The sequence below is a fragment of the Takifugu flavidus genome, chromosome 7 (genome assembly GCF_003711565.1).
Source record: "Takifugu flavidus isolate HTHZ2018 chromosome 7, ASM371156v2, whole genome shotgun sequence".
Lineage (NCBI taxonomy): Eukaryota > Metazoa > Chordata > Actinopteri > Tetraodontiformes > Tetraodontidae > Takifugu > Takifugu flavidus.
Genome location: NC_079526.1, coordinates 6,972,078 through 6,989,296, shown reverse-complemented (window position 1 = coordinate 6,989,296; position 17,219 = coordinate 6,972,078). Strand labels below are relative to the sequence as shown.

The window sequence follows — 17,219 nt, the reverse complement described above, 5'->3', positions numbered from 1 at the left end:
AAATTAGTGACTCACAAACTGAAACTAAATGACTCAATCTCATTTTTATTTTAGACAAATCCTAACGAGTGTGTCAGGACAGCCTAGACAAAGACAGAGGGCTGTTTTTAGGATGATCTGACCAAATGAAAATCTAATTCAAGAATGCTTTTTCCAGCCCAGTTTGTGTTGCAGGGAGGAGGCGCGGCTACAGGAAGGTGGGTGGTGGGTGGAGGGGGCAGAAATATTATGATCCTCCCTCTGCAAACAGCGCATCAAATCCAAGCGGAGCCTTCCAGGAGGGGAATTTAAGAGTTCCATCACTTACGGCGAGCAGAGGCGCGCTGCCCCGACACCACCATGCGCTGGAAGAGTGAAGGAAAAGGCGACTGTTGCCCCGGCAGCGAGGACGACAACGGATCTGTGGCGTCCAGCAACGAGGTGGGTGCCAAAACCTACCCCGGCGGGGTCCGGCTGGGGCCGGGGGGGCCGGGGGCCGGGGGACAGAACTTCAGCCAGTAATGCGCCGCCAATAAAACCTAAGTGAGGCCTTTAAATGCGTCCGTCCGCGCGCTGACAGCTGAGTATTTTCACAATTTGCAGAAATGTCGAAGAAAATTGCGGCTCTTGGAATTCTGCAATTAAAACTCAAGTAGTTAATGAGACCTCTTCACCTTTTGAGTTAGTCGTTGGCGGAGGAGCGGAGCCACCTTTTCTTTTAATTGCTGCTATTAAACCCCCCCAGAAGGCCTCGCGCCGGCCCGCTGATTGACACGTGAAAGTGGCGTGCTCGGCTCGCGCCTGGGCGCGCGCGCAATCGCCGGCTCCCGCATGCAGATCTGGTAATGGTAATGCGGGACAAGCAGCGGCTCAAGTGCTGTCTGTTTGCGCAAGTAATGACTACCCCTCTCTTTTAAATGTCATTTCGGTAATCGCCGCGCGTTGTCATGGTGAAAAGAGAGCGGCATGATATTTATGGGATGGTGCGCGGCGCGGTTTCGGGCCACAGTCGCGGACGGGAGCTGTGACCTCTGCATCATGTGCGAAGACTGCAAAGGAGACGCAGAGCTGTTGGGGGGTACGGCCGGGACGCAACGGTAACTTTGAGGCCGGGTTGGGCGATGAACGATTTTTTAGATGAGACCGTGAACGCGGCAGCCGCTTGCGTCCAACCAAACTTTTCCCCACTTATTGGTTGTGTTTTGCTTGTCGAAATATTGGCACGATCTGTCAGGCCGGAAAAACGGGAATCCGAGGATGAATATTTTAATGGAAAGTTTTCAGCAGCACGAGCAGCAGCGCCGCGGGCCGCCGGAGTCCTGGCGCGAACGCGTTCCTGTGCGTAATTGTCTAACCGCTGGTCTGATCCCCGCAGGGCGCGTCGGTGGAGGTTCTGGATGAGGACTCGTCGTCCCTGCAGGCGATGGCGTCCGCGCCCCTGATGGGACGGGCCGTGTGCGCGAACTGCGGCGAAGAAATCGTGGATAAATATTTATTGAAGGTAAATCACGGCCGGGTGGTTTTTATTGCGCGGTGTTTTCTGTCGCAGGGCGGATTTGATGCCGGGTGATTTATGCTTCGGAATTGAAGGTTTTTATGATTTGTTTCTCCGTCTCTGCTGTAGGTTAACGACCTGTGCTGGCATGTGCGGTGCCTCTCATGCAGCGTCTGTCATACCTCGCTCGGCAGCCACACAAGCTGCTACATAAAAGAAAAGGAAGTTTTCTGCAAAATGGACTACTTTCGGTATGTAATATTATTAAATGTAACTCGGCCTCTCTTCTCATTTTCAACACAGCAATTGTTGAAAATCCTGAAGCTCTTGAACAAATTTAAGAGCTCCGCAGGAATCGGTTTGTTAAACGAATTTTGTCACAACCTTATGACAACTATTTTTTGCGCAGAACAAAAATAAAAGATTTTTCAAACTAAGATAGTTTAAAAAAAAAAATAGTGCGCCCGCTTATTTCTGATTATCACGGCAAATATAGTATTTGAAAATAAAAATGTTCGTATTCAGTTGGCGGTCAGTAAACGCACCATTAATCAATCGTTCCTCACAGAATCTTTTGGACTCACGGTTCCTCTTTAACTCCCAAATTTGAACTGAGGGATTGAAAGTGACGCTGGGCTCTTCTGCAGGAGGTACGGCACCTGGTGTGCGTGCTGCGGCCGGAACATCCACTCCACGGACTGGGTCCGCAGGGCCAAGGGGAACGTCTATCACCTGGCCTGCTTCGCCTGCTTCTCCTGCAAGAGGCAGCTGTCCACCGGGGAGGAGTTCGCTCTGGTGGAGGAGAAGGTGCTCTGCCGGGTTCACTACGACTGCATGCTGGACAACCTCAAGCGGGCGGTGGAGAAAGGTGGGCAGGCCGGATCAAGGCAGAAGTGGCTGCAGGTTTCCCCTTAAAGCGACTCAAAAAAAAAACGTTTTTTTGAAAAAAATATTAAAATTGATGTTGCCAAAAATATTGAAGTTATTAAAGGCAGAAACAGATACCCTGAAGGGCTGAAAAGTACATTTTACACAGAGAAATAATCAAATGAATTTGTATTTCTGTTTTAATGTGAGAATTGTGGCGTTGCTGCAGGAAACAGCGTGAACATGGAGGGGGCCGTGCCCACTGAACAGGAGATTAACCAGCCAAAACCCTCCAAGAGAGCCCGGACCAGCTTCACTGCTGACCAGCTGCAGGTTAACCTTCATCCCTATCATCATCATCATCATCTTAAGCCATTAAGCTGCAGGGAACAAAGTCAATTGTTTAATTATAGACTGGGCTGGAAGAAAAAGCCAAATTATATCTTAACCCTTTTACTCCTTGCTCCGTCTTTATTTTATTCACCCTTTAATAGAGGGGGAAGGTTACAGATAATAAAATGGAGTCTTATTATTTAAAGGCCGGCCAAGTAAAATCTGATCATTTATGATTGGTTATTTTAAAATAAATGTAATGTCACCATAGGGGACCAAAAAAAAAAGATAAAACATGCAGATGAATTTGAATGAGTCATTTCATTTGTTTAGTGGGTTTTTCCTGCCTCTTCCTGCAGGTGATGCAGGCTCAGTTTGCTCAGGACAACAACCCCGACGCTCAGACGCTGCAGAAGCTGGCGGAGCAGACGGGCCTCAGCCGGAGAGTCATACAGGTCAGAATGTTCTACTCTACTGGCCCAACAGCTCACACATATTTGGATGGACAGAACTCGTCATATTCAGCCGCTGCACATCTTTATTTACATTGAACTGATTTTTACCACATTATAAAATACCGCTTCAGCTGGTCAAGTGTCTACATTTCTTTTCTTTTTTTAAATAAAAGGTTACTTTAGAGGGGAAATGTTCAGGAGGCTGATCAGAGCTATTTTTTCTGTCCCAAAAAAAAAAAAAAGTTCATTAACAAATTATATGGCAGCTAAATTATGCTATGTTAGAATCTTCCGCTTAACCTGGGGGGAGTTTAACTTGGCAGGAAACAGACTGGAGGAAGTGTGCACGAGCCAGGGCAAACAAACGTGCGCGGCAATGTTGATCTGGAATGATTCTGTCTAATTAATGACATCATTTGTACTGTTGGAGATGCTGACAGGAGCTCAAACAGACCTCGGGGTGGATTCGGGATCGCTCGGCCGCAGGAAATATGTTAACAAGTTCAACTTCTCACCGTTTAGCAACTGACAGGTAAAGCTTCCTCTCCAGGTCTGGTTCCAGAACTGCCGAGCTCGTCACAAGAAGCACGTCAGCCCCAACCACACCTCCAGTGCTCCCATGACCTCACTGCAGCCCAGCCGCCTGTCCCAGCAGCCCCCGACCCCCGAGGAGCTGCAGTACACCGTGTACGGAGGCCCGGAGGGATCAATGCTTTCTGCCCTGCACTCCTTTATAGACAGTGAGCCCCAGCCTTTTCACTACGTGTCGTGTTGAAGGGATTGTTCAGCTGCTACCCCCCCCCCCCCCCCACCCCCCACCGAGCTGCAGCCAGATTCAGTCTGACTGCAGAGCGGGGACGTTGAAGACAGGCTGCCGCTTCCAGCCCCGTCCTCTCTGATGCCGGAGCGGCGGAGCTGAATAAAGCCACGTTCAAACTAAAGATCAAATGTTTTTCTTGAATTGTGCTGAATCTGGCTGGAGCTCTACAAACCCAGCACCAGTGGGGTGTGTCACCCCCCCCCCCCCCATGAGGGTTCCTGGGGTGAACTGGCCCTTTGAGAGATTTACTGTGCAGCTCTGAATAGTGGAGAAAGTCTCATATTCACTTTATTGCTGGAATGAACTGTTAAATCATAGAAAGATCACAAACATCATGGCTATTTCATCTACTTTTGCTTTTATTTATTATTGCTGTCCTTCGTGGTTTACATATCAGCATTAAACAAAGAAAACAGGGGACATATTTGTCAAAAATATGTAGAGAAGCAACATAGGAAGGCTTGTAGGCGCGTGAGTGCTGCCAGCAGAAATGAACTGATGTCCATCAGAAGTCCAGACTGTGCCCACAGTTCACCCCCTCCATCCATGTTTGAGCTGCTCTCTCTCTCTCACTCACACTCTCACACACACACACCTCAGATGCTCCATTATTGCCCTGCACAGTGAATAGTTCTCACTCTGGGGTGGCGTGGGGTGGGGTAGGGGGCATTTGGACGTTTCTCTGCACACTTTGGCACCCTCGAGTGTATTTTCGGTGACTTTGTCCCCCGTTCTGCCCTGCACTCCTTTTGTTCTGTGGTTCCGACGGAGCGCCCCGTGTATACCTCATAGAAATGTCGTTTGTTTGACAGCGCGAACCCGAGCGGAAAACAACCAGGCCCAAAAGTGTCCACTCGTTATGAAGGTGAACTTGAAATCGTTTTGTGTTCCGAGTATTGCAATTTTATTTATTCGTCGTATGTGTAAGTCTGTTCAATAAATGTCTACTTTCACAAAACTGTGATGGGAGCAGTCTTTTTCTCTTTCTGTACGCATCCGACACCTTCGATCTGCTCGTGAATATATAAAAAATACAAAAAAGACATTTGGTGCATTCTCTTAAAAACATGCATCCCCTATAAATGCAAGATAAATGCGTACAAATAAATAAATAAATATACGAGGGGCATGTCTGCACAGTTCGAAAACACGTTAGAGCTGCGTTTCTGTTGAAGTTGGAGACCAAAATTGACGCACTGGTTTTACGTGTGTGCACTTGTTGTGCGGCTGACCAAAGGAATCTAATTTCCAGGCTTAGAAGGGAGGAGGAAGAATTGAAACTGTTTTATCCACATTTATCAGCTGTCACGTAAACTGAACTGCCTGCACATAAAAACAGAGCGCAGAAAAAGATGAAGGCTGACGTGCCGTATGAGTAACACCCACTTTGGCCTGCACGCACCGTTTCGCTCCCTTTTTAACCGCTTTGTGTTTTCTAAACGTGTTTGTTGGATGAGTTGGAGCATGCACTGCTCATATGGGGGCAGAATGAAAAGTCTGGAGCTGCTATCATTCATCAGGACGGGTAGAAAAAAAACAACCAAAAAACAAAAATACACCCTGTGACATTTACGGTAATAATGATCTTTTACATCATAACTGCACAGAAACTGCAGCAAAATAATTCCACTAAGGAATATAGAGGGTCCAGCCCCAGAGGATCAATAAATGACCCTAAAAAACCCTTATTTAATCCTAAGCTTACACAGAAGTACAATGCTTTGCTGACAATGGATGATAAAATGGTGGAAAAAATATCACTGCATAAACTTCTCAAAGCTGTCAAGACAGCATCCCCATTAAGCAGAGAAGTGCATTTGGCTGCATGTGGCATAAAGCGTTTTACATCCTGTATAGTATATATACTCTAAAATCTAAGAAAAAACCCTCTGTCACTCAGTTGCTTATTATAAATTTTCTACTAATAAAAAAGTCTCAAGCATTTTAAAAGGTGAACTATAAGCTTGATGCCATAAAACACTCAGTGGCAATTAAAAAAGTCACTTCAACGAGTGGATCACATGACTGCTTCTCAATGTGAGACAGTTTAAAGGTAACATCTGTAATGACACTAGTGGCAGACCAGCTATCAGCTCACCGTTGGTTCACTCAGAACAGCATTGTGAGCAACAGCACCACCAAGTGGACAATACTGGTAACTACAAGAGAGGGCAGAACTTGGTCCCAGTAAAACCTGCGTTTGTTGCCTGGCTGCCAGAGTATATGCAAAAACAGTCCCTATTAAAACTTCATATGAAATGGAAAGGATTTTTAAAATATCTGAGTTGAGTAACATCGTTGTGAACGTAATGGTCATAACACTTTATAGTGTTAAACGCTTTTGAATACTGCTGCACACGCTGGCTCATACCGAGCTTCGGCCTCTCTTCTCCTTCCACTTTCCTCTATTTCCTGCTCGGCTTCTTGGCATTCCTCTTGTTCAGGATCCTGGCCAAGCTTTTGCTCATGTAGAAGGGCCGTTCCAGAGAGCCGTTGTTGACTTCCAGATCCCACACTAGGAGGCAGCAGTAGCAGGGGGTTAATCACTCAGGTGAAAATGCACCGGACAGTACTTACACCATTTATCTTTATTGAAAAAAAGGTTCACATTTCTGTTGGATTGGACTGATAGAAAAGTTCTGTACAAAAAGAACAAAGAGTAACCTACAGACAATTGTATTGTAATCTGTATTAAAACAGCACTACACTGGAACCATCCAATAAAAAAAGTTACCAAAAATGGCTTTGACATCCTTTTAAAAACGGTATCGCAAAAAGTTCCTGGTGTTAAGGTCTAAAACCACAGAAGAAGATAACAATGTTCTCAAATGTTCTCACAACTAGGCACATAAACTAGTGGATTCAGCGCTCAGAACTTTCCCGCAAACCATCGGGTTCTGTTCCATGTTCGCTAAAGTTTGTGTCTGATTAGCAAAATGGAAAAGTCTAAAAAGAAAGAGGGGAAAAAAAGTAAAATAAGACAGCTTTGTTTTGGCGAGTGTGCAGGTAACACACCGGTAGATCGATGTACTTGTTTTAATTTAGTGGACTCGTATAAAACTGATGATAAACATCAACAACCAGCAAAAAGAATCATGCTAGACAGAAGAAAGAGACCAGGGGGTCCTTCCTCACATGTGAAAGTGCATACACTTTTACACTAGAAGACCAAAGTGCGACAAGAGGGTGCCTCATAGGTCCACCACTGTCTGTGGGGATGAACGACGGCATAGTTCATCTGCGGCCTCTGTACATGTTAAAGTCCTTGTGTGTCTGTGTGTAAAAATGCTCATCTTCAGCTGAGCCTGTGCATCCGTCCTGCGAGTTGACACGTACCCTCTCAGTAAGGCAGAGGTCAGAAAATACAGAGAGAAAAGAAAAAAAGAAAGAAAAAAGAACACGGGCGTAGCAGAAAAAGGCAAATATCTGAGTTGGCTCAAGACAGGAAGTAAACAGGTATTTTGTTTTTCTAGTCCTCGATGCCTTTTCTGTGAAGTGCCATTTCACGCCCAGGCCGGAACAAGATGCAGCCGGTTTTGATAGATAGCCCTGCAGTGCTCGCTCTCAAACATCCAGACCAGGTGCCCGCATTTACAGCAGATATGGAGAAGTGAGAGAAAGAGTCAGTAGTTCAGTCAAAGCATCGCTCAGGAGGCGCTGCATAGTTTAGCACCCTCCTCCCCTCTGCGCAGGATCTTGTGCAGGCCGGCAGACATGAAGTAGGGCCTGGAGGAAGAGCCGTCGTTCCTCTCCAGGTCTTCACCTGGACCCAGCACAGGAGGAGCAGACAGAGCGGACCACGCACAGAGCACCGGGACGGGAGGAGAAAGGACAAACTTAGTACAGAGAGAGCAGGTTTAATGAGCCGTGCAAGATTCAAGAGCTTAGTTAGTGAGAGTTAGTTGGAGCGAGACATTCAGAGGAAGCTCAGAGGTGTCTGAAGAGACCCGAGACGTGGGAGGTAACGCAAGGTCGTACTCACAGAAACACAGGAACAACGTGTCCACGCACATGGAGTAGACGTTAAAAAACCCATGTGCGATCATGTAAGATCCTAAAATCACCGTCTGAAAACACAGATCACGATAGTCACATTAGTCACGCTGAAACTCAGGACTTCCTCCGCAGTAAAAACAGCAAAAACACAAGCAGCCTCCCTAAATGCACCGACGGAACCTTCTGCGTGTTAATAGTTCGGCTAAATCTTGTGGAAAATGACCCCTGCTCCGCCGGTCTCATGATTTAATGACTTATCCTTACCAGAAGGGGGACCCAGATGTAATTTAGGGTCGGCAGCTCCTCTCGGATGATTGGTATTTTATGTGTGAAGAAGAAAAATGCGAGCACGCCTGGAACCAAAGGGGAGCAGAGTGAGAGCGAGCAGATGCACTTTTAAAGAGTTAAGTAGCAGGAAGTGGAAATACTACAGCACGAGTAGCACTAAACCTTCTGTAGCTCCTGCAGCCATATTTAATCATTCTGCACCAGTAATGCAAAGCGACAGCCGCCACGGTGCGACTCGTGATCGGCTTCCTACTCAGCCCGATGTATCGTCCCGATTCTGTTTTCTTTACGTTTAAGTTATAGATCGTGTTCGCTGGAAGAAACCCACCAACGCTTCCCGAAATCAGCAGTTTTCCCAGGAACAGCAAAAAGTCCGTCACCTTATCCAACACAGCCACCCTACAGGACAGAGGCAGAGAAACCACCCACCCGGGAGGGGTTCAGACACAAATTCCGCTTTTTTAAAAACAGATTTTTTTTTTAAAGGTGATTTACCGAATAACATTCCTCATCAGGAGGAACAAGGCGTCCTTGGACGAGGTGCAGAAGTTCTTTCCGTATATTGCTATCTGTTAGTGAGGAGGGAGGAAGAGATGATCGGTGCCAAACCAACAGCATCACTTCAGAGAAACGGTTGTTCCTGAACTCACCATAATGTACGCATTCCTGTTTATGAACCTGATGAAGCGTTCCAGGCACCAGAAGCAGCATTTGAGGCAGCAGAGCAGGAATCGAGAGCAGGCGTTGTGAGCGCCTGTCAATCAAACAACACTGAATTTCAATACACAATAAGGTCAGCAGGGCTGTTTTTGCCTCTTCTCTTTAAAATGTCACACCTTACCTTTTAACTTGTGGTCCAAATATTCCAGAACAATTCGGATCATCTGCACCAGAGACAGGATCAGGGAACCAAAAGCAAGAGAACCAGTGTGGTAACTGTGAAAGAACCACAGGAAACTATGGACACACGGGTCTGATACACGAGCGGGGAAATGTTTGGTGCTGCAATAGTGCCACCTAGTGGCGCAGCGCGTTCATACCGTATGGCTCTGCTAAAAGAGGAGTAGAGCGGGCAGGCGGGGATGTCGTTTGGCTTCTTCAGGGCCCAGTAATAGGAAGCAAAGGCCCCAGCCAGGGTGCACTGGCCCAGCGCGATGGTAAAGTTGACCAGCCAGAGAAACACAAACAAGTTGCAGAGATGGAGCACCAGGATGTAGCGATGGTAAACGCTCTCCCCCCCGTAGAAGGCGAACATGCACTGTGAGCCGGGACACACTTTGGTAACATTGGTCTGGCTAAAAGTCTAAAAAACAAAACCAAAGACATTAGACATTTGTTACACTGGCATCGTAGCAAAGTTAACCGCTCGTGATCAGATTTATTAAAAGAGCGTTTTTTTGAAAGCCGTGTACTAACATTTGGATTGCACGTGATGTTAGCATACATGCACTTGTCATCAGCTGGAGTGACCTTGTAGATGGCGCTACCGGATGATGCCAGGAAGCTGGAGTCAAACCAGTTAAAGTTATATCTTTACATTTCTCTGTGCATTATCTTTAGAATGCAGACAGGAGGATACATGGCTGTGACGGCCCAATAAGAGATGCAGATGGCCAGAAGAACAAAGGTGATGATGGGGTAGAAGAGAGTGGACATGATGTAGCCGATGGCCCTGAAAACAGGAAAGAGCAGATATTTTTTAGCTCCAACACACAAATGGTGACACAAATGATGGACACTGACTTGCTGCCTTCCTTCAGCAGGGCAATAGCAATGCGCAGTCTTGTTCTCAGGAATATCAGTATCACCAGGATGACGCCTTCCGCCACAGAAAGAGCGATCACTGCAAAGCAGACACGTAAAAATGAGTCAGCGTGAATAAAAATGGGTGTTAAGCACAGACAATAGGTGTTGAAGTGGCCACGCACTGAAGATGAGCCATGTCTGGCTGAGCTGCAGGTACACGCTGAAGTCTGTGTGGAAGCCGATGTCAGAGATGGTGACATTAGCGCCGGGCTTCCCACTCAGGCTCCTGTACTCCCAGAAACAGTGCCAGATACCTGCAGGAGGGACGCAGCGACAGAACGCCATCAAACCTGTCTCCCTTTGCTGTGATGCTAAATTGTTCAGGGGATGGGGGGGGGGCTCTCACCGTAGCCAATAGCTGTGATGACCCCGAAGATGAGGAGCCAGAAGAGCACGTCGGCGGTGTAGCGCAGCAGCAGGATGAAGAGCAGGCTGACCAGCATGGTTATCACCAGAGCACTGCAGCAGCACAAACACACCACTGGGTCTCAGCTCTGCTGAGTGGAGCCCAGAGCAGGAGGAGCTCCGGCAACACAGGAGATCAAAGCTAAAATCAGGCCGAAGCCACGCTTACACCAGAATCCAGTCCCAGGAGTTGGCGTAATCCTCAAAGATCTTCATTCCAACCTCATTGGCGTTGAGCAGGTTGGCGATGCCTCTGAAGGGATAACGAGAGAACACAACTGGTGAAGAGAGGCGAAGGGGGGTTAAAGACAGGTCATCTCGCGGATGGGGGGGTTCTGCCTGCATTAGTAGCTTATTTCCATAAACATTTAGACCTTTTCAACTTTACTGTCAAATAAAACACAGTCATTTAAAACATATGCAAGTAAAAAATAAGCAGCAGCACTAAGTTAAATTACTAATAAGCAACGCTGCACAAAAAAGGGAAAAACCAGGGGAGGGACATTAATAGATTTTATTGTTATTATTCAATACAGGGCAAGACTCATTACTGATGGAGACAACACGTCATCAAAGCAGGTCAGTGACGTTGCTTCGTATTATTGTGTTATTCTTATTTTGAAAGCTGCTGTGCGCCCCAGAATGACTCAGCTAAATGTCATCTCACCCTGATGGCTGTCCAGAAAAACGGCTTAATGACAGAGGAAGGAAAGACAATAAGACAACGTCTCTGGAACAAACAAAACAATGAAAACGCTTCTGAGGAACTCTACTGGTCCGGATCACACAAGCGCCGCAAAACCTCCATCTATTCACCCATGACGACCACCAGGGGGCGCCACAGCACTATCTTATTGGGCACCACACTAGTAGATGACTTGATGTTTTTAGGTTAATGTTAAAAAAGATGTATGACTCAGTTTTAATTTGCATTTGCTTCCGCAAATGGAGCAACAGGGAGACTTTGTGAAACTCAGAGCTTAAGTAGGACAGTCGGTCCACAAAAAAGCTGCTTTGAGACAGAGTTGAACTAGACAAAGGCACCTTTTGACTCCGCTGAGTAGCAGTGAAGAAAAAGGACATTGTTTATGTTATGTATCATTGTAAATACCCTGATTAGTTAGAATAGTAGAATGTTTGAGCTATGGTGAACGTCTGACATTTTATTTTATGTAACACTGCCAGTTCTTGCATTCATTACCCACAATGCTTCCCCAATTTCAACATAATTTGGGAAAAGGGTTTTAATGTTGGAGCCTTTTTCTCACTTCAGAGAAAAGAAAAGAAATAAGCACGTCATCTCTGATTAGAGAAAGAAACCGCTGACGAAAGCTCTACGTCAAATGTGGTTTTACTAGAATAAAGCAGCCTTTACATGATTTCTCTCTAATCTCAGCCCCTCCACAGGTTAAAATCTGGGAAGCAGCTGCTGCGAGTTTGTTCCCCTCAAACTTGTGCGTAAGCTGCAATTTCATGCAATCATCATGCAAACGAATGTGCTTGGGCACATTCTTGGCGTCAGTGACAGATCAGTGTCAGGCCCACACCGGTCCTACCCTGTAATATTTGTCCTGGAGTCTCTGGGTGGGGAACCGGCCGCCCTATTGACAGCATAAACATTTTTTTAAAAAGAGGCAGCCGATGCCAGACGGGATCCAACGTTTACAGCTGTTCTCCTTTCAGAACTCGACCCGGTATCAACAAAACATATGTATAAAAGTCAAATCGGCAGTGAAACAGATCTTACTTGGCAGCGTCTTTGAGGTCGCTGACGCTCCGCTCGTTATTGTGTCCGTCTTTGAAGATGGTCTGATTGGCAACCGTTAAAATCCCATTTCTTGTTATGAAATCGGGGAAGCAACGCTGAACAACTGCAACGCACATTAGATCATTTTAACGTCTCTGCTCCGCCAAAAGCTTGCATGGTTAGCATAGCTTTACATACAAGGTCTGCTTGGCACGATCATAGACGGGCAGTCTTCGTCTCTGATCACCTCTGCAATCGACTGAAAGAGAAGGCCAACAAGTTCCACCAACTTTCATTAAAATGTCAAACATCTCAGCGAGAATCACATCAAAAGACGTCCATTGGTTCTTCTTTAGGGAAACGACGTCATTCTAAAGCAGATCGATCAATGTTGTTATGTAAAATTGATCCCGGCCTCCTTGGATAGAAAACCAAAAAAGGGCCATGTGATGCGTGTGGGAAGGGAAATCAAACGTTCCGTTCTGACGATAAGAACGAGCTGTGGATGCTCCCACACACCACCTCACACTCTGGGTCTCACACACACACACACACACACACACACGCACACACACGGTGCCAACGTCACTGTCACTGAGCTGGGCTGTGATGTGCATCAGTGCACAGCCTGCTCGCTTCCATCCGGACACTCAGACAGACTGCCGAGGTCTGGCGATGGAAGCTTGCAACCTGTCCTGTGTCCGACTCCCTCTCTAAAACTGTCTCCGACGCAACGGTCGGGGAAATCGTTTCCGCCTCGTCTGCCGTTTCTCACCTTCCGGCCCATCCTGAATCCTGGTTTGCAGAACTGTTTGTAATATTCCCAGTTTTTGGTATTCCAGGCATCGAGGAGAGTTGAAAATCTGTCAGGGCACTTGGAGACGCACAACTGTGGGAGGCAAAGCACCGTCTTAACGAGAAAGCCCGTCAATCTCGCATAATCAAGCGTGGAGCAAATGTGGGGAGCAAGAGTCAAGAGAGGGCGGCGCTCTCTCTCTCACCTGGGTTGTAGGGCACTGGAGGTTAATTAAAACTGCAGGATTGGCACATTTCAACATGTTGAAGTAGAATAATATGGCTTTGTTTCTGTGGAAACGAGCAATGAGAGAGATTATAGAGGGAGTCGCTGAGATAGAAACCTTTCTAAATATAAATGCAGCATATTTTAAACGGTAGTGAAACTACTGAAGCTACTCATGCACTCACGCATTGGGGGTGTTCTGCTGGCCACAGAATTGACCGTGGCTGTCGGTTGGATAAACGACCTTCCTGGGGTCACCGTGGATCCAGGCTGGAAGCAAAAGACAGCAGATTAGTGTGTGGCGCTAGCTGGTGTCCTCAGAGCCATCACACCATTATCCCCATTTCAGACTCTCGGTGGCTCTAACTGACACACGCAGGCTGCCCGTCTAGTCTAGACGAACACAATTAACGCAACCTGCAATCAAAAGGCAACACAAAACAGCAGAACAATCCTCTTTCGTTTGTGTGCTCCCGCTTCTCTTGATGAGAGCATCGGCAGCGCTGAAAATCCTTTAATTTCCGTTTACATGCCCAAACAACGTGGTGTCGAGACCTTTCCCCCTGCCGAGAAAACCTTGGTTCATTTGAAACAGCAGCCCGTCGCTCTTTGACGTGAGGAAAATTAGCAGAAATAACACGTTCCCGTGTGATTGCTGACATTCCAGCGAGCGTTTTGAGTCAAAACTTATCGGCCTGCCACAGCTCCTGCTCTTTTTAAATTACTGGGAGTTGGAGGTCCTTCCTGTGTGTCATGGCCAGATGGAGACGTGACTCCACTGTCAACGAGGGACGGCTCTGGTGAGAGCGCCGGGACCGGAGTTACCTTAATTAGTGATGGATTGTGAAGTGGTCCACGAGTCAAAGAGAGAGGCAAAAGTGGAAAATAGAACCCGGAAAATGAATTCAGAGGAGAGAACTTGAAGGGAGAGCGGAAAAGGACAAACGCTGAACATAAAAGGAGAGGTGATGGGAAAAGATTTACAGGACTGCGTGTCCTCTGTCGGCCAGACAAAGTGGACACTCCGCCGCACTTGAATGAACCCAAATGGCTGGAAGAAAATTTGAATGAGATGGGAGCCGCGGGGAATGACTGGTCATCCAGTCGGAGACATCAAAACAGTAAGACTCTTGAGATTATCTCCACCGGAGTGGAGCTGCGCGTGACAGAATTCCCACTTCCTCAGAAAACCTACTTTTAACCGTCAGATTAAAAATATAAATCACATGAGGGAAAACAAAAACAGATTGAAGATCCTGTGGAGAGAGGCTTTATTTTGTTTGCGGCGTATTATTACCGCTTCTCAGCTCTCCACCAGTGAAAGATTGTGGCTGCGAACAATCTGGCACACGCAGGAGGAGCGAAAGGCTCGCGCTCGCAGGACACAATTCCACCCGGATATCGCGCTACTCTCCTTCACGGGCCCGCCTGCGCGGCGTTACGCGTGATGTAATCGGCTGCAATGGTTCACACTCACCGACAGTTCCCAGAGCAACGTAGCCGAGGATGACGACGATGAAAATGATGCAGCACACCACATCCGTGCAGCTCCTGGGGGGGCGACAAAGTGTGGAAATTAGAGTTGTTTTGGCGTGGAGAAACCAATATGGCAGAGGGATATTAGGCTTGTTTAGTGCTTCATTTTTTTTTTAGCAATGTGAGGACTAAAATACGCCCCAAAGGCGTCTCATCTGGAGCAGAAAAGCAAACCTGCTTGTCAGCCATCGTGCTGTAAGACAGGTGATGAGATGTTTAGATGAGAGACGGCGGTGAAGTTCTGCCGACTTTCTAATGAGCCCCCGAATCCCACCCCCCAGAGTCAACCGTCCCACAGGCACCGAGGCAGCTATTTGAAGACTGACGCAGTCTCACCAGTAGCCTCATTCTGCTGCTTTCAAGTAGATCTCTTCACTACTCACTGTCTCCAGTAACAAGCTTTCTTCCTGTGAGAGGAGCCGTCTCAGCTCCCTTTGAAAACTATACTATTCACACAGGGCTGCACCCGCCCAAACCAGGCGTCAACCCATTGTGCTTGGTGTTGCCATTCAAAAGGCAGCCTCATCAGGTCTTTTGTATACGTAAATGAGCGAGCCAGAGCCCTGACCGTATTTCATCACTGTACTTTCAACTCAAGCGTGGTTACAAGGTCAAACCCTCCTGCATCCAACCCTTCAGCCCCTGGGATTCTGCTCAGCTTAATGGTGTGAATGCTGCTATTTATGGTCCCAAAAGGCCCGTTAATGCTAATAATTTCACAGTAAAGAATGTGATTAGCACCATTTTAATATGAACCTGCATCCAGTTTGCGTAGACCTGCAAACCACCTGGTGGATTATGGCTATAACAATATAACTGCCCTATAATCTGTTCAGGGAGAAGCCCCCCCCAGTCAATAATAGAAGGCTGGAGGAGCGGATAACTGTTATAAGAAAGGATGCTGAAGCACTCCTGACTCCTATCAAGCACCGGGAATGTCGGCGCTACTTTCAGCACGGAAAGCAATTATTTTGGGAAGATAACAGAGAAACAAAGGAGGCTAAAATGGGCAGCGCTCTGCTGGCTGACAGCTACAGTCTCACACTGACGGAATATAAAGGCAGAAAAACTTGCCACGCCGTGTGCAATCCATATTGTGCAGTGCGGGAGGACGGGGAGAATCGTTTAATTTTATGCATTACGCATAAAACAAACATAGGATTTCGTGTTCACTGGCTGGTCTTCAGCTGTCAGCAGTGTTGGCCACTGCTCAGTCACAACTCACAGCTGATTAAAGGCTACAACAGGACGGGAGAGGTAGCAGTCTCAGAGCGACCTTGGCTCTCCTCCACAGCTCTGCAAATGCCGGGTTTCCAGCCTCCGCCGTATAGACGACTCTGCATTATTAAGCGAAAGAGCAAACACAGCAGCGCGGTTGCGCACGCAGCACAAAGCTACCTTTGAAGCCCGTCTGAGTGTTGAAGGGGAGCTGACAAAGTGATGGAATGAAAACAATTCCGCACTGCTCTCTTATCGCAGGGATGCACTCCCACAAAAAAAAAATAAAAAAAATCGAAAAACAAATCCACATGGACTGCAACCTGGACATGCTCCCAAACACTGAATCTCCCCAGATGCCGTACACTTAGATCCAAAGCCGTGTTTGTTGAGTGTACTGGCAGGAGCCTTGGAAAGAAATAAAAGGGTAAAACTCTGCCAGAAGCTCAGTGAGAACACCACCAAAGTTTGGTCGGCAGCTGTCAAAGGTGAAAGCACTGACCTGGAATAGCACGGAGTATGTTACATAGCATTGATCTCCCTGTGTTGTGGCTGACATTTAAAGCTCCTTAATGCTCATCTTAGCAAAACAGAATTCCTTAAATCACAAGGCAGCTGAACACGAATCAGTCATGTTGAAACATCTGGCCCTGGTTATTTCTGGAGAGTTTTTATCCATGTCTGCTTGATCTTCAGAGAACCGCGGTGTAATTACAGACACGGTTGCTTCTTTTAAGCATTGAGCCTGCATTAAAAAAAAACAAGATGACCACAGAGTCGGTTCACTCCCACTTCTCATTAAGACGAGCCTCTGAGCTGCAGCAACATCAAAGTATCCTTGGTGCCTTCACCCAGCTGGAGCAGTGAAATGGGCTGGAGAGGCAGGAATAAAGAGACACAGGAGACTGCAACATGCCTTCACGGCAGCCTGCTAAACTGACACTGAACATAAAAGAGATAAGAGCTTACATTATCTCTGAAAATGACTAAATCATCAAGAAAAGCCTGCAGTGAGACCCCCGGGGACGTGGCTTTATAGCAAATTCTGCTTCTTATTGTGCTGCGGAAAGAAAACTTCATTTCGTCCCATTTTCTGATGCAAGAAGCTCAACAGTTTAACTGGAGCCTTTCAGCAGATTCAGCAGCGCTTTCAAATACTTCTGATGGCCAAATGTGGGTTAATTTTTCATCAGGAAGTGTGGTCTCCGATATATAACGGCTGAGATTCCAGTGGTTCTTTGTGGCTGGTTTCC

General features: G+C 47.0%; 2 protein-coding genes across 9 annotated transcripts in view; one reads left to right on the top strand and one right to left on the bottom strand.

The window, feature by feature from the left end:
* Positions 1-99: 99 nt before the first annotated feature.
* On the top strand, positions 100-4,907 carry LOC130528508 (LIM/homeobox protein Lhx8). 3 transcript variants are annotated; one of them, XM_057037981.1, is made up of 7 exons: positions 100-420; positions 1,355-1,480; positions 1,604-1,725; positions 2,122-2,342; positions 2,571-2,674; positions 3,034-3,129; positions 3,680-4,907. In XM_057037981.1, the coding sequence occupies exons 1-7, from the start codon at positions 340-342 to the stop codon at positions 3,902-3,904; spliced, it is 975 nt and encodes a 324-aa protein (XP_056893961.1). In that variant the 5' UTR covers positions 100-339; the 3' UTR covers positions 3,905-4,907. The 3 variants fall into 3 exon arrangements, with proteins under 3 accessions (XP_056893961.1, XP_056893962.1, XP_056893963.1); XM_057037982.1 differs by lacking the exon at positions 100-420 and adding an exon at positions 737-872; XM_057037983.1 differs by lacking the exon at positions 100-420 and adding an exon at positions 910-1,076.
* slc44a5b (solute carrier family 44 member 5b) overlaps positions 4,291-17,219 on the bottom strand; it is a 22,701-nt gene continuing 9,772 nt past the window's right edge. Inside the window, exons 3-23 of one of the 6 annotated variants that reach the window (XM_057037972.1) lie at positions 14,690-14,763; positions 13,398-13,482; positions 13,193-13,277; positions 12,967-13,080; positions 12,390-12,450; positions 12,192-12,315; positions 12,001-12,045; positions 10,614-10,697; positions 10,386-10,498; positions 10,162-10,293; positions 9,977-10,076; positions 9,813-9,905; positions 9,650-9,737; positions 9,274-9,536; positions 9,075-9,169; positions 8,884-8,987; positions 8,729-8,802; positions 8,562-8,632; positions 8,210-8,298; positions 7,932-8,016; positions 4,291-6,464 (exon numbers count right to left, since the gene is read on the bottom strand). In XM_057037972.1, the coding sequence (XP_056893952.1) occupies positions 6,355-6,464; positions 7,932-8,016; positions 8,210-8,298; positions 8,562-8,632; positions 8,729-8,802; positions 8,884-8,987; positions 9,075-9,169; positions 9,274-9,536; positions 9,650-9,737; positions 9,813-9,905; positions 9,977-10,076; positions 10,162-10,293; positions 10,386-10,498; positions 10,614-10,697; positions 12,001-12,045; positions 12,192-12,315; positions 12,390-12,450; positions 12,967-13,080; positions 13,193-13,277; positions 13,398-13,482; positions 14,690-14,763 (2,089 nt within the window). In that variant the 3' untranslated portion in view covers positions 4,291-6,354. Of the gene's footprint in view, positions 6,465-6,522; positions 7,713-7,931; positions 8,017-8,209; positions 8,299-8,561; positions 8,633-8,728; positions 8,803-8,883; positions 8,988-9,074; positions 9,170-9,273; positions 9,537-9,649; positions 9,738-9,812; positions 9,906-9,976; positions 10,077-10,161; positions 10,294-10,385; positions 10,499-10,613; positions 10,698-11,111; positions 11,136-12,000; positions 12,046-12,191; positions 12,316-12,389; positions 12,451-12,966; positions 13,081-13,192; positions 13,278-13,397; positions 13,483-13,767; positions 14,639-14,689; positions 14,764-17,219 lie in introns of those variants that run through there. The other 5 variants (XM_057037971.1, XM_057037973.1, XM_057037976.1 and 2 more) reach the window with 5 other exon arrangements.